The following is a 16,191-nucleotide window of genomic DNA, read 5'->3' as shown; positions in this document are numbered from 1 at the left end:
TGATTTATTCATACCTCAAATCTTTTCTCTCAATACAAAGCAACCACTAAATACACACAAAATACACATAAAATACTTATTTGTTAATAATTTCCTTGGCTCATCCAACATACAATGCACATGACTCCAAAGACTACAATTTGGGGTGAGTGGACACAAACTAAAAAAACACTACTCCAAGTTTCAAAACTTGTTCTAAAAACCATAGGACACACAGGTCACTTTTACTTCTCATAAGGATGTCACACTGTCATTTAATTATCAATCTTCCTTAGAATGACAAGAATTATCAGTTGTCAATCCTAACTGACTAGGACTAGAGATGCAACTTTTAAAATAGTTCATTTCTTAATGGCTGAGTAAGGTCAATTACAATTGTTTGCATTCTGCAACGTTCAGCACATAACAATCTATCAGGGTCAAGGACCTTAAGTTAAATGGTGTAACATCCTAAAAGTAGCCAGTTGCTTCAGTATAAGCTATTCAGAGCCCAATGTCTGAAGAATGACCAAAATCAAATCTTTATTTTTTTGTAACTGTATAAATGTGACCCAAATGTGTCCACTGCTAGTTTTTCCAAAATAAACATGCTATAAATAAGCAACCTACAACTGCTCACTGTTTAGTATGGACTCCTTAGATGTCTCATTGGCCTTAATTGTAGACCACTCACAGTAATAATTTTAGTATCAAGTGTAGCATGGTGTTAAGCCATTTTGGCTCTTGCACATACATGTTGCACTTCTGGCTGATAATGGAGAACATTTTGCAGCATTACACTGTTAAGCTAAGTTGCATCCATCCTTATAAATGGCATCAACATCAATGTCATCTATCCTTGTTGTCAGACTTCACAGTTTCAACTTTTGGTACACTGGCAGTCTTTGAATATTCCACTTCAATATTTTCATCTTCATCTTCTTCCTCACCACCAGAAGATTCTTCCTCTGTTTCCTTCAACCATTTAATAAATGGTTCTGCTTTGACAAGAGTCTCTTTGGCAAGTTCTTTTGAGACATATTTCTTAGAGGCCTCTGGTCTCTTCTTCTAAATGGTCTGCGTCATACATCTCCTTCAAGATGTGTGGAATCTTTTTTTTTTCTGATCACCTTTTTTTTTAAACTTTATTAATTTATTCTTGTTACATCTCAATGGTTATCCCATCCCTTGTATCCTCCCATTCTTCCCTCCCTCCCATTTTCCCCTTATTCCCCTCCCCTATGACTGTTCCTGAGGGGATTACCTCCCCCTGTATGTGTTCATAGGGTATCAAGTCTCTTCTTGGTAACCTGCTGTCCTTCCTCTGAGTGCCACCAGGTCTCCCCCTCCAGGGGACATGGTCAAAGGTGAGGCACCAGAGTATGTGAGAAAGTAATATCCCACTCTCCACTCTACTGTGGAGAGTGTTCTGTCCATTGTCTAGATCTGGGTAGGGGTTTAAGGTTTACCGCCTGTATTGTCCTTGGCTGGTGCCTTAGTTTGAGCGGGACCCCTGTGCCCAAATCTGCCTATCATAATGTTCTACTTGTAGGCTTCTAGGACCCTCTGGATCCTTCTGTGGAATCTTGGAGATCAGCCGAGCTTGATGCATTGCTACCACACATTCCAAACCGTGAAGAAGGTACCACTGAGCCTTTTTGTTGTTATAACAAACCCTTAGGAAATGGTGCCTGTATTTCTTGATTTGCTCTCCCTTCATCAAAGAGAACTTCAGTCAAAACAAAAGGACGCATGGCTTTTACATCTAGTCTGTCTGCTTCAGGCACAATTTCTTTATCAGATGAATCAATAATGCCTTCTTCTTTCTTTTTCTTAACAAAATCAAATAGGATGTTGACTCGCTCTTCTATAGTTCTTTCCAAATCATCGCTGAGTGTCAGACCTTTTGCCTGGTCACTGATTTCATCCATTCTGCGCCTCTGAGCTTCTTCAGTTGTATCTCCCCCCACCCCCGAGTCATCATCATCATCTTCATCCACAGCATGTGGAGGAGGACTAATTTCATTTGGTGGTGGAGGTGGTGGGGTCTCATTGCTGGATACGGAACCATTTTCATTGTCCTTGCCCTTTCTATTTTTCTTTTCCTTTTCTTTCTTTCCTGTATCACTGTCACTATTCTCAGGTGGGTTTTGGAGAATGAATGTACAGAGTTTATGATGTCTGTCAAGCATGCCTCAATACCCACAAGCTTTACAATAATTACCTATTGTTTGCTTCTTTGGATTGACACGCAGATCTGTTTCAGGATTCTCACACTGAGGACAGGGAACAAGTTTTTTAATGAGTCCACCCAATATGTCTTGCAGTGTATTCGCCTCATGAGATCCATTGACAACGCAACGGTCATTCTTAACATCAAACTGGGTCTGTGCTCCCAGCTCACAACCAAAATATTTGGTAGGATACGTTGGAGACCGATTAAGCAGCATGTTGACTATAACTGTCTTGGTTCCATTTCTTTTGCCCTCAACCTTAGCAATCAAATGGGACATCTTGGTCTGACATGCTGCAGTTGACGTTGACAGACATTTTGACTTATTAGTGCCTTTATCAATAAGATGAACAGATCTTTGATCGCAACTTTTTGGTATCTTCTGTCTGGAGAAGAAGGGATGACATAAATGACCGTAAGAGTTCTCGGTTTCTGACATGAAAAAATTTTCGCTGCGGAGACTATAAGCGTCTTGCTTGTATGCTGTTTCCACAATACAGGTAGCAATGGCTGCGCAACAGCTCGTATTTGTCAAATAAAGACATAAACCCAACGCGACTCGCTGGGGACTGGGAGGAAGAGGCGCTGGAAATCGGGTCGGAGGGGCAGGACGGGTGGCTGGGCAGGTGCCACCGCCGAGCAGCAGCGGGAGGGGCTGTCCCAGCGACGTCAGCATCCACACCAGCAGTGCCAAGCCTGGCGACCTCTGGAATGTTCTCGCTCTGACTGAACAATGCCGCCGCTGTACTCAAGCTACCCTCGGCTTGGATCCCGCCCCCTCATGAATGTAATTCTTACCTGACAGTTTTCATCATTGTTCTTACTGTATATAGTTTATTAACGTAAGAGAAAGAGCTTTCATTGGACTGTGTTGGAGTGATGTTTTGTGCAGTGTTAAGTTGTCTTTGTATATTCAAAGCACCAGCAGAGAGCTGAATACAGACTGGATTTTGGTATTGTTAAGCATAATCTTTCTCAGTGTTTTGTAAATATTGTTCTTCATCACCATTTGTTTGGTTAAATATAGAGCTGAATGCCTTTGGCAAAGCAGGAGGGAAGATGTAGAACTCTGGAGATAGAAGAACTCAGAGAAAAAACGAGGAACAAAAAGATTTGCCTACAAGACATGGAAGAATTTGGACATATAAAACTGAGGAGAGGTAAAGAACTATGTGGCACATGCCTGGCTGGTGAGAAGCTCTTGTACACCCTGCGGCATAGAACTAGCTTAAGACTACAAAATCACCAGTGTCTGTGGGTTCGAGCACTGAGCAGATCCCACAGTTGGGATCACAAGCAGATGATATCAGGTCACCCAGAAAAGCCACAGAGAGAGTTCCTGGGTTTCTAATCAGCCACTGCATGCCCATGCAACCCCACATGCCTGCCTGGCTGGCAGCTCTTGAACTCTGTAGGGCACAGAGCTAGCTAGGGACTGGAAAATCAGCAGCATTTGTGGATTCTAGCACCTAGCAGGCACCACAGTCAGAAACATTAGTGGATCTGACCTCAGCTCATCCAGCAAATGCACAGAAAGTTCTGAGGTCCAAGCAGGCACTGTGCATACACTCCAACCAGAGACATCACAACGGGAAGAGGTCAGCATAAGAAGACAAGCAACAATGCCCAGGTCCATTTGATACCACCAGAAACCAGCAGTCCAACACCACAATAAGCCCTGGAGACACTATCTCAGCTGACACACAAGAGAAGGATTTCAAATTTGAGCTTATGAAAATGATAAAGGCCTTAAAGTAGGAAAATTAATTCCTCAAACTAGAACTAGAATACAAAAAGAAAGAATTGAACAAATCACTTAAAGAATTGGAGATACAAGCTATGAAGAAACCACAATCTAAGATAATCTAGGAAATGGAAACCCAAGAGAAGAGGACAGGTTCTACAGACACAAGCATAACCAACAGAATTCAAGAGATGAAACAAAGAATATCAGAGATAGAAGATATGACTGAAGGAATAGATACAGCAGTCAAAGAAAATGTTAAATCTAAAATGCTCCAGACACAAACTATCCAAGAAATCTGGGACTCTATGAAAAGACCAAACCTAAGAACCATAAGGATAGAAGAAAAAGAAGACTCCCAACTAAAGGCCCAGAAAATATTTTCAACAAAATCATGGAAGAAAACTTCCCTAACCTAAAGAAAGAAATTTCCATAAATATACAAGAAACTTACAGAACTCCATATAGAATGGACCAGAAAGGAAAATCCTCCTGCCACATAATAATCAAAATACTAAATGTACAGAACAAAGAAAGAATATTAAAAGATGCAAGTGAAAAAGTCCAAGTCACATATAAAGGCAAACCTACCAGAATTATACCTGACTTCTCAACAGAGACTATGACAGCCAGAAGGGCCTGGATGGAAGTCATGCAGACACTAAGAGACCACAGATGCTAACTCAGACTACTATACCCAGCAAAGCTTTCAATCACCATAGATGGAGAAAACAAGATATTCCATGGCAAAACCAAGCTCAAACAGTACCTAGCCACAAATCCAGCTCTACAGAAGATACTAGAAGGAAAACTCCAAGCCAAGGAGGATAGTTTTACATAGGGAAAGAAAGGAAACAAATAACTCCACATCCACAAAAACAAAGGAAAGGAAACTCATGCACACCCACATTCTACCACTACCAACATCAAAATAATAGGAACCATTAACCACTGGATATTAATATCACTCAACATCAATGGCCTCAACTCCCTTATAAAGAGACACAGGCTAACAGGATGGGTGTGAAAACAGGACCCATCAATCTGTTGCATACAAGAAACACATTTCAGCAATAAAGGGAAACATTACATTAGAGTAAATGGCTGGAGAAAGGTATTCCAAGCAAATGGACCAAAGAAACAAGCTGGAGTAGCAATTCTTGTATCTAATAAAATAGACTTTCAGCCAAAACTAATCAAAACTAATCCTTCTACTCATCAAAGGAAAAATACACCAAGATGATGTCTCAATTCTGAACATCTATGCCCCAAATACAAGAACACCCCATTCATAAAAGAAATATTACTAAAGCTTAAATAGCACATCGAACCCCACACTGTAATAGTGGGAGACTTCAATACCTCACTCTCACCAATAGATAGACCATTGCAGTGGAAACTAAATGGAGAAACAATGAAACTAGTAGATGTTATGAACCAAATATGAAAGAATTCACCTTCTTCTCAGCACCTCATGGAACCTTCACCCAAAGTGACCATATGCTTGGTCACAAAGCAAACTTCAACAGATATAAAAAGTTTGAAATAATTCCTTGCATCCTATCAGACCACCATGGATTAAACCTGGAACTCAATAACAACAAAGACAACAGAAAGCCTACAAACTCATGGAAACTGAACAACTCCCTAACCAATGATATCTGGGTAAGGAATGAAATAAAAAAGAAATAAAGAATGTTTTAGAACTCAATGAATGTGAAGGCACAAGATACCCAAACTTATGAGACACAATGAAAGTGGTGCTAAGAGGAATATTCATAGCACTAAGTGCCTTTATAAAGAAATTGGAGATATCTCATATTACCCACTTAACAACACACCTGAAAGTTCTAGAACAAAAAGAAGCAGACTTACCAAAGTGTAGTAGGCAGCTGAAAATAATCAAACTCAGGGATGAAATCAATAAAATTGAAACAAAGAGCACAATTCAAAGAATCAACAGAACCAGGAGATGTTTGTTTGTTTTGAAAATCAACAAGATAGAGAAACCCTTAGCCAAACTAACTAAAAGGCACAGGGAGAGCAATCAAATCAACAAAATCAGAAATGAAAAGGGAGACATAACAACAGACAGTGAGGAAATCCAAAGAATCATTAGGTTGTATGTAGTGGATGTAAACGTGTTTTTGTTTTGATCGCAGGTGTGGCATGGGGGAATAGATTTGGGAGAGAACAGGTAATGTTATCTCACTTTGTGCAGGGGCTTGGTTTTTGCCAGCTGAAAAACATCCCAGCACAGACTCTGATAGGATATATATATATATATATATATATATATATATATATATATATATATATATATATATATATATATATATACATACATACATATATATATATCCACAACAGGAGGAGCTTTTTGAGTCTTGGTATTGTTTGGCTGTTCATTGCTCCACTTTGAGATGCTCCTAGAGAGAACCACTCCAGTGAGGGCTTCAAGGCTCCAGGCTCAGGCTGCTGTTTCAGGTTCCAGCAACAACTTTGGTTGAATTGCTGGTCTGCTGAAATCCTGCTGACTATGCCAGGGGAATTGCTGCCAGGAACTAAATTCAACAAGGTCTACTTCTCCTGTTTCCATAAACCTATTTTCTCTCCTACTAGGGTAGGTGGGTTGGAAGGTAGGCATAAGCATTTAAAGAACCCCAAATAAAGTAAGTTTGGAAAAGGTGAAGCCTACAGGTGATGCCCAATGTGCTTTGGGCATAATGGGTAACTTAACTTCTAATGTTGTGGAGGAAGATACAGGTTTTGAAGATATAGCAATGCTGTTTCAGGGCGTCAGCAAAATCTCAGGTTCTGTTGCAAAGTTCTTTCCTGCTTTATACCCAGAGGAAATTTTTTGTTTTTGTTTTTTCTTGATCTTTACTGTATAACACTTTTTTTTTAAAGATGGAAGAAAGAAGGATAAGATATGAAAATTGGAAGGGTCAGAAAATTCTATCATTTTGGAAAGGATTGCAGAGTTGGCTGTACAACTAGAGAATTTGTGAGTAGAGGTTGAAGCATTTGGAAAACAAAAAGTGCTGTTGGTAAAGGAAAAACACCTGGTAACTGAGAGCAAGTGTTTCCCACAATTGCCTTCCCACCCTGCTCCACACGCCAGGTGGTCAGAGCACCAACATGAGGATGGGGGCAGAGAAAAATGGGAAACCAGTGAGGCTGTAAAGATTCTAAAGGAATGGGAAAGCAGACAGCCCAAAAGTGCCTTGTAGACAAGTGCCCTGATAGAGGAATTCTCTAGGGTTACACAGACACTATCAGCTTTTCCGGTCTTTGTGCAACATATCCCTGCTAATGATGGTGATGAAGCTTATGATGAGATGGCATGGCATCCAGTAGATATGCTAGATTTAAAGCATTTAAAGTATGGAATGCATTCATCATATGTTACACAAATGTTAAGTAACTGGGCTATGCAGCATAAACTTAAGAGTCCCCTACTTCAGAGTTCAATTCCTTTGCAAGACTCCACTTACAAATTATGAGAGTTTCTAGGATCAGACGGCTTCTACCACCTATGGATACCAGCATTCCCAGAGGTTGCAAGGCCTCTCTATGAGGCTACTAGAGATAACTAAACCTTCCAGTGGATAGACAAGTTTCCTTTGACCAAATTAAAACTGTGCTGTTGTCAGCACCAGCCCTGAGATTACCTGACATTACCAAACGCTTCTACTTTTACATTGATGAAAGCAAGGGGATCACTAAGGGTTTCCTGATATAATATTTGGGTCCGTGGTGTTGACCAGTGACATACCTATCCAAAAGACACAACCTTGTTGCTGCAGGGTGGCCCCCGTGCTTACAGATGATAGCAGCAGTGGTCCTGATGGTCAAGGATGCTGACAAATTAACCTTGGGCCAAGAACTGTATGTGACCACCCCTCATGCTGTTGAAGGGATCCTAAAACAGCCCCCAGACCAATGGCTCAGCAACACTCATCTGACTCACTATTAGGGCCTGCTTCTAAATCCTGCCCAAGTTGTCTTTCAGGTCACAGCTGATCTAAACCCAAGCTATGCTGCCACCTGACCCAGACTTGGAAGCTCTGCTTCATGATTGCACTGGCATCCTGGCATCCTGGCTCAGGCGCATGGAACTTGAGCTGACCTAAGAGACCAGCCATGACCAGATGCTGAAGATACCTGGTATACCAATGGAAGCAGTCAAGAAGGCCGCAGGTATGACATGGCAGCTGTAATCACCAAGACTGAGGTCATCTGGGCTGAACCACTGCCCACCGGTACTTTAGCACATTGGGCAGAACTTATAGCCCTAACCAATGCATTATATATGGGGCAGGGCCAGAAGCTAAAATGTATACACAGATAGCCAGTATGCTTTTGCCACTGTACATATAGAGAAAGAAGATTATTAACAACTGAAGATAAAACCATTAAAAATAAGGAGGAGATTCTTGCTTTACTGGCTTCCCTTTGGCTACCAAAGAAATTAGGCACAATCCACTGTCCTGGACACCATAAAGGCAATACCCCAGTTGCTAGAGGAACCTGGTTGATCAAATTGCCAGAAAAATAGCCTTAAAAGCTAACCTGATTCTAATGGGCTGGCTTCCTGACCCAGGGGGCGCTGCCTTACCAGAAAAACCTTCGTACTCTGAGACAGACTTAAAATGGGTAAAGCTACTGCCCATGACTCAATGCCTCAAAGGATGATGGATCATCAGACTGTAAAGTCTTTCTACCTGAGGCCCTGGGAGACCAAGTTCTGTGCACTGATCCACCCACATGGGTGTCTGCAAGATGCAAGACCTCTTAAGACATGCTGAAATCAAGATCTGAGGTGCCAACTTCAAAATCAAACACATTGTCACTACTTGTAAGGCATTTCAACTCACTAATGTTACCCAAAATAAAGTTACCCTGGTAACCCAATCTGAGAGGAGACCCACCTAGCTATACTGGGAATTGGACTTTACTGAGGTAAAACCTGGAAGGTATGGTTATAGATACCTGCTAATATTTGTAGGTACTTTTCCAGGATGGACCGAGGCCTTCTCCACCAAGCATGAGATGGCACAGATTGTGGCCAAAAATCTATTGGAAGACATTCTACCAAGGTATGGTTTCCTAGTAATGTTAGGGTCAGATAATGGACCCGTCTTCGTCTCCAAGGTGAGCCAAAGTTTAGCGCAGGTACTGCGGGCAGATTGGAACTTACATTGTGCATACAGACCCCAGAGTTCAGGACAGGTAGAAAGGATGAACAGAACCCTAAAAGAGACCTTAATTAAATTAACCATAGAGACTGATGGTGACTGGGTGACTCTCCTTCCTTTTGCCCTCTATAGGGTAAACAATTCACCCTATAAGATGGGTCCGGCTCCCTTTGAAATTATGTATGGGATGCCCCTCCCATTATCCCTAGCTTCCAGTCTGAGGTACTCACTGAATTTGGTGATCAAGAGCTTTTATTTTCTTTAAGAGGTGTGCAGCTGATTCACATGATGTCTGGCCCAAGTTGAAAGCCCTGTATGAGTCTGGGCTGCCTCCTGAGCCTCACCACTATCATTCAGGAGATTGGGTCTACGTCCAGAGCCATCATCAAAGAAACCTCATACCTCCTTGGAAGAGACCCTATGTAGTGATCCTGATTACTTCCACTGCTCTTAAGGTTGACCAGGTAGCCACCTGGGTGCACCACACACACATTCGTCCGGCAGATCCCGTCATGGCTTGAGAGGACTTCATCTCAGCATGGCAGGTGTCCAAGGACAAAGACAATCCCTTCAAGCTCAAGTTGCACCCCCAGCAGCCCTTATGGTAGTGATCATACGCCTGACTCCAGCATTTGGGGGGCAAAACCCTCTGCTCCCCAAAACTTGACCTAGATCATTATCAACACTTCAACAGGTGACATCATAATGAGTACCTCCAGAACAGTTCCTCCTTTGACCTGGTGGCCCACAGTATACTTTGACCTATGCCTCCTAGATTCAGGGACCTGGGATATTGGAGACAGGGAAATAAAACAACCAGATAAGCCTGAATGTGGCCCAGGAATCAACAGATGCAACACAAGAAGGCTGACTTCATCAGCCCCTGGGTGCAGTCACCACATCCAACTAGCCTCCTTGTGAGCCATACTCTTAAATGTTTGGCTGAGGGGTTGGGTGGGGTGCAAACACTCTCAAACTCATAGATGAGGGGAGTGACAGACAAGTTCTACTGTGTGGAATGGGAATGTGAGTCAACAGGTCCTGTCCAGTGGAAACTCCCTGTTGCAGATGGTTTGATCTCTTTAACAAGAGTCCTGGGACCTGCAGGGATCACAATGGGACATGGCAGAGGTTCTGCTATTATTAGCAGTCCCTTTGTGGGGTTCCTCTGTAACCTGGTATGGCTTACATTCACTAATCCAGGAAAGAGTGTTATAAACTGAATGACTGGTTGAACTTGGGGTCAGAGGATGGATATGACAAAGGTCTATTGTTCAAGGTGAGACTGAAGATATATCCTTTCACAATAACCCTCCACATCATGGTTCCCTACCAAAGGAAATTGGGACAGGTAATCAAGCAAGACAGGATACTGGAGGCAACAGATGATGCAGATGCCATGGAGGGTTGCTGCTTACTGGCTTCCTCAGTCTTTCTTTTAGAACCTAGGATCACCAGACCATTTATAGCAAATCCATAATGGCCTGGGACCTCCCCATCAATAACTAATTAAGAAAATGCCTTACATCTGGATCTTAGGAAGACATTTTTCTCAACTGAAGTTCCCTCACTTTAGATAACTATAGCTTGTGTCAAGTTGACACATGACTAGGCAGCGCAGGCTATATGCTGGCTTAGTTAATTAGTGGTTGTATGTTCTCTTTACATAGCCATGATTTCACTAGCACTGAGTAGTTGTCTATGTTTCCAGTACCAGATATGGCATCCCTCTTGTTGGATGAATCTTAAGTCCAATTAGAGAGCTGGAGAGCTGTTGGTTACAGCCATGGTATGTATGACACTGCTGCATCTATGGGGTTGTTGTGCCATGGTGGTCACTAGTGTGGTTCATAGGCATCATAGCTCCCTCCTTTGGAAGCTTGCATGATGCTTTCTGGTAACATGAAACCATGTCCTTAGCTGGGGGTATCCAGGTCAATTGCAGCTCAGAGATCTCTGGACCCTGTTTCAGAAATGTATGGTGTCTTTAGTAAAAGGCACTTACCTTCCACCTCTTAGGGACAACCATGGGCAACAAGAGGATGAACCAGATGGTGACAATGTGTAACATTTTCTTCATCTTCTGTTCTGTCTTACATTTCTATGACAGGCATGCATGCACAACTACTTAACAGTATGAATTATACATATACTGACTGACCTTTTTTTTTTTACTTTTTGTTTTTCCTTTTTCTTCTTTTACATATACATTTATATTATTACACACATATAAAATAAACTACATACAGCAAGAAGAACCACACAACAATCAGGAATTATATTCATGTTACACTCAGTGTTTTGGCTGTTTGTATTTGGCAACCTTGAAGAAAACATTTTCCTCTCTTGGTGAGTCTAAAATTCTGAATGCAACACAGTATATCTATTGTGTCTCATCTCTATCAACTTAAAACCTAAACCTAAAAACATCTTAACCCTTAAACAACTAAGCTTAATTGTGAAACTAAACTATTTGGTCTTCAATCCCATCAGAGACTTGAGAAAGAGTAAATTAATTACCTGAGTAAACAGGAAGTACAGGTTAGCAGCTTCCAAATTAAAAAAAAAATAACAGAGACAGTTTGCTGTTTGCATCCCCTTCCTCTGTGTGCCCACTAGGCAGTCTTGCCAAGGAGCCCTGGCCAAGTAGTGGGCCCTGAGTGCATGTCAGAGGTTCAGCAGCAGTCCCCCTTTTCCCCTGCGCAGAGAATCCGCAGATTATTGGCTACATCTTAAAAAGGGGTCTTGGTTCTTTGCATGCATTGTCCTTGACTGGAGCGTCAGTTTGTGCAGCCCCTCCTGTGCCTCAATCCACAGGCCTTGATGATCTCCCTGTGGAGCTCCTGCTCCATCCCAGACCTTGATTCCCCAACTCTTGACGACAACTCTCAGCACTCTGCCCAATGTCCAGCTTAGAGTTTTTGTAACTGTCCCTATCCCCCGCAGGGTGGGGTCTCTCAGAGGACATCTATGTCGGGCTAAAATCCACTTATCAGTATATATCATGTGTGTCTTTTTGGTTCTGGGTTATCTCACTTAGGATCATCCTTTATAGTTCCATCTATTTGCATAAAAATTTCAAGATTTCCTTGTTTTTAATAACTGAGTAGTATTCCATTGTGTAGATGTACCACAGTTTCTTTATCCCCAGGGGAAGCCCAGCTGCGGTGTGGGTGTGGGCTTCTTTTTATCCTCCCAGTTGTTTAGGCTGGGAAGTCCCAAGACTGTGTTTTGCATAGTATCCCATTCACTTACTTGGTTTGCTGGGCCGTGCTGCCCCACTCAGAGGAGTGCAGGGTGTTTGAAGTTTGTGACTTCTGAACCAGGAGCTGTCCAGCTGCAGTGAGGGGGAAGCTTGGTGCTCCTGGTTTGTTCCATTCAGTCCGTTTCCCAGCCTCTGATCCTCTGCCCTCTAGACATGGTCTATATTATGCACCGCCATCTTGTCCCTCCCCCTTTTCTTTACATTTATGTCTTACAAACATTAAGGCTTTTATTGTACAAGATTGTTTCAGCTATTCTGGGTTTTTTGTTTTTCCATATGAATTTCAGAATTGAACTTTCAATGTCTTTAAAAAATTGTGTAGGTATTTTGATAGGGATTGCATTGAATCTGTAGATTGCTTTTGGTAGGATGGCCATTTTTACTATGTTAATTCTCCTAATCCATGAGCAAGGAAGATCATTCCATCTTCTCATGTCATCTTCAATCTCTTTCTTCAGAGTTTTGAAAATTTTTTTCAAACAAGTCCTTCACTTGCTTGGTTAGAGCAACTCCTAAATATTTTATATTGCTTGTGACTAATGTGAAGGGTGTGGTTTTCCTAATTTATTCCTCTGCAAGCTTGTCATTTGTGTATAGGAAGGCTACAGACTTTTTTGAGTTAATTTTGTATTCAGCCAATTTGCTGAAGGTGTTTATCAGGTGTAGGAGTTCTCTGGTAGAATTTTGGGGGTCACTTGTGTACACTATCATATCATCTGCAAATAGGGATAATTTGATTTCCTCCTTTTCCATTTGGATACCCTTGATCTCCTTTTGTTGTCTTATTGCTCTGGCTAGAGCTTCGAGTACTATATTGAAGAGATATGGAGAGAGTGGGCAGCCTTGCCTTGTTCCCAATTTTAGAGGAATTTCCTCTGGAGGAATCTCCATACCTGATCTCAAGCTGTACTATAAAGCAACAGTAATTAAAACAGCATGGTACTGGCACAGCAACAGGCTGGTTGATCAGTGGAATCAAATCGAAGACCCAGATATGAATCCACACACATATGGTCACTTGATTTTTGACAAAGAAGCCAAATATATTCAATGGAAAAAAGATAGCATCTTCAACAAATGGTGCTGGTCTAACTGGATATCTATGTGTAAAAAATTGCAACTGGACCCATATTTGTCACCTTGCACAAACTCAAATCCAAGTGGATCAAAGACCTTAACTTAAAACCAGAGACCCTAAGTCATTTAGAAGAAAAAGAGGGGAAAAGCCTGGAACACATTGGCAGAGGAAACAACTTCCTGAACAGAACGCCAACAGCCCAGGCCTTAATGTCAACAATTAATAAATGGGACCTCATGCAGCTGAGAAGCTTCTGCAAGGCAGGAGACACTGTTAACAGAACAAAGCGACAGCCTACAGACTGGGAAAAGATCTTCACCAACCCTACATCTGAAAAAGGTCTAATATCCAAACTATATAAAGAACTCAAGAAATTAAACACCACCAAACCAAATAACCCAGTTGAGAAATGGGGCTTGGAACTAAACAGAGAATTCTCAACAGAGAAATATCAAATGGCTGAGAAACACTTAAAGAAATGCTCAACCTCCTTAGTCATCAGGGAAATGCAAATCAAAACAACTCTAAGATTCCATCTTACACCCATCAGGATGGTAAGATAAAAAATTCAAGCAACACCACATGCTGCCGAGGATGTGGAGAGAGAGGAACACTCCTTCATTGCTGGTGGGAATGCAAACTAGTACAGCCACTTTGGAAATGTATCTGGTGCTATCTCAGAAAACTGGGAGTAGGGCTTCCTCAAGACCCAGCTATTCCACTCCTTGGAATATACCCAGAAGATGCTCCAGCACACAATAAGAGCATTTGCTTAACCATGTTCATAGCATCCTTATTCATAATAGCCAGATCATGGAAACAGCCTAAGTGTCCCTCAGTAGAAGAATGAATAAAGAAACTGTGGTACATTTACACTACTCAGCTATTAAAAACAAGGAATTCCCGAAATCTGTGGACAAAAGGATTGAACTAGAAATGATCATAATGAGTGAGTTAACCCAGAAGCAGAAAGAGTCAAATGGTATACACTCACTTATATCTGCACACTAGAGCAAGGGGTATGTCCCAGGAAAGTCTTTACTTACCAGGAAACTGGGACAGAGGGGTGAACATCCAATTGGGACTCTAGATGAGAGAAGCATGGGAGAATGGCAAAGTAGAAGAATCCAGAGGGTCCTAGAAACCTACAAGAAGAACATTATGATAGGCAGATTTGAGCCCAGGGGTCCCGCTAAAACTATGGAACCAGCCAAGAACAATACAGGCAGTAAACTTCAAACCCCTACCCAGATCCAGCCAATGGACAGGACATTCTCCACAGTTGAGTGGAGATTGGGGTCTGACTTTCACATGTACTCTGATGCCTCATATTTGACCACGTCCCCTGGATGGGGAGACCTGGTGGCACTCAGAGGAAGGATAGCAGGCTACCAAGAAGAGACTTGATACCCTATGAGCATACACAGGGGGAGGAGGTCCCCTTTAGTCACAGTCATAGTGGAGGAGAGTAAGGGGAAAATGGGAGGGAGGGAGGAATGGGAGGATACAAGGGATGGGATAACCATTGAGATGTAATATGAATAAATTAATAAAATAAAATTAAAAAAGAAAAATAAACATTAAGGCTTAATTATATATGATTGAAAACATTATTGTGACAACTGAGTATGCTTTCTAAATATTAAAATGTAGGTTCATTTTTTTATTAAAAATTCTTAATGTCAAGATTTGCTAAGAAGTATTAAGTCCACAAGTTAAAATGCTGGATTATGCAGAAAAAACATGCAACAAGGCTTTGGTATTTAAAATATCATTTTGTCTTACCTAGAATTAAACATAAAATAAACATATATATATACACACACATACATATATGTATTATATAATTATATATATAATTTTCTAAAGGTTCATAGTTAATAGTATGTTTTTTTGTGGCATTTTCACACACCCACATGATTATATTACACACCCCTTTCTTCTCCTGTATTTATTTCCTTCTGTCTTCCCTAGGGTTCCTCCTGTTTTTCCATTCTCCTATCAGATCACTTGTATCCTTCTATCCCATCTTTATAATGTTCCCACCTTCTTTTGTATTTTTCTTTCTACCTCCCTAAGGCGGCCTCCTCTCCTATTACCCTAATTAGATCACTTGTATCCTGCTATTTTCCTTGACTTAACCCTCTTGCCATCTTCTGTGTTTACCTCCCTCTCATCTTTAAGGAACCCCTCAATTTGCCCATCGGCATGACCAGCTCACTTGTACCCTGCTATTCCCTACTTGACTTTACCTCAACACCCTCTTATACTGCCAATAGTCCAGTTTTACTTTCCTGTTATGTAGTTACTATAAGCTGTGTTCTCACACCTGAAGTGTTGGAACTAGGAGATTCCAATAAGAGAGAATGTGCGGCATTTGTCTTTTTGAGTTTGGGTTACCTCACTCAATATGATCTTTTCTAGTTCTGCCCACTTATTCGCAACGTTCTGATTTCACTGAATAATATTCCCTATCCTACACATTATTTTAAAAAGAATTAGTTAAATAAGAATCAATGAGTCTTATTTAATGTTCTACCTTTCCAAATGGCAATCCTCAACAAGATCTGTCCATGCACTAATATACTTTTAAAATGTTACCTATGAGGAAAGGGCATTTGCATATGTTATTATGTTAAGCATATTAAGATGTAATCATCTTTAACTACAAAGATGCTCACTAAATCCAAT

At 41.3% G+C, this 16,191-nt stretch overlaps 1 protein-coding gene and 1 pseudogene across 2 annotated transcripts in view; one reads left to right on the top strand and one right to left on the bottom strand.

The window, feature by feature from the left end:
* Window positions 1-304: 304 nt before the first annotated feature.
* On the bottom strand, window positions 305-2,984 carry LOC311596040 (eukaryotic translation initiation factor 5-like; annotated as a pseudogene). The gene is made up of 2 exons: window positions 1,565-2,984; window positions 305-1,090 (listed from the first exon to the last, which is right to left on the bottom strand). The product of its transcript is annotated as a eukaryotic translation initiation factor 5-like (transcript).
* Window positions 2,985-8,134: 5,150 nt separating this feature from the next.
* LOC311596259 (protocadherin alpha-1-like) overlaps window positions 8,135-16,191 on the top strand; it is a gene marked incomplete at both ends in the record, with an annotated part of 31,743 nt that continues 23,686 nt past the window's right edge. Inside the window, 2 exons of the mRNA XM_084779528.1 lie at window positions 8,135-8,159; window positions 8,968-9,058. Of these exons, the coding sequence (XP_084635654.1) occupies window positions 8,135-8,159; window positions 8,968-9,058 (116 nt within the window). The remainder of the gene's footprint in view (window positions 8,160-8,967; window positions 9,059-16,191) is intronic.

This window comes from Acomys minous (genome assembly GCF_964271855.1).
Source record: "Acomys minous genome assembly, chromosome: 4".
NCBI lineage: Eukaryota > Metazoa > Chordata > Mammalia > Rodentia > Muridae > Acomys > Acomys minous.
The sequence above is the reverse complement of the archived record's forward strand: the minus strand, read 5'-3'. Positions and strand labels throughout refer to the sequence as shown.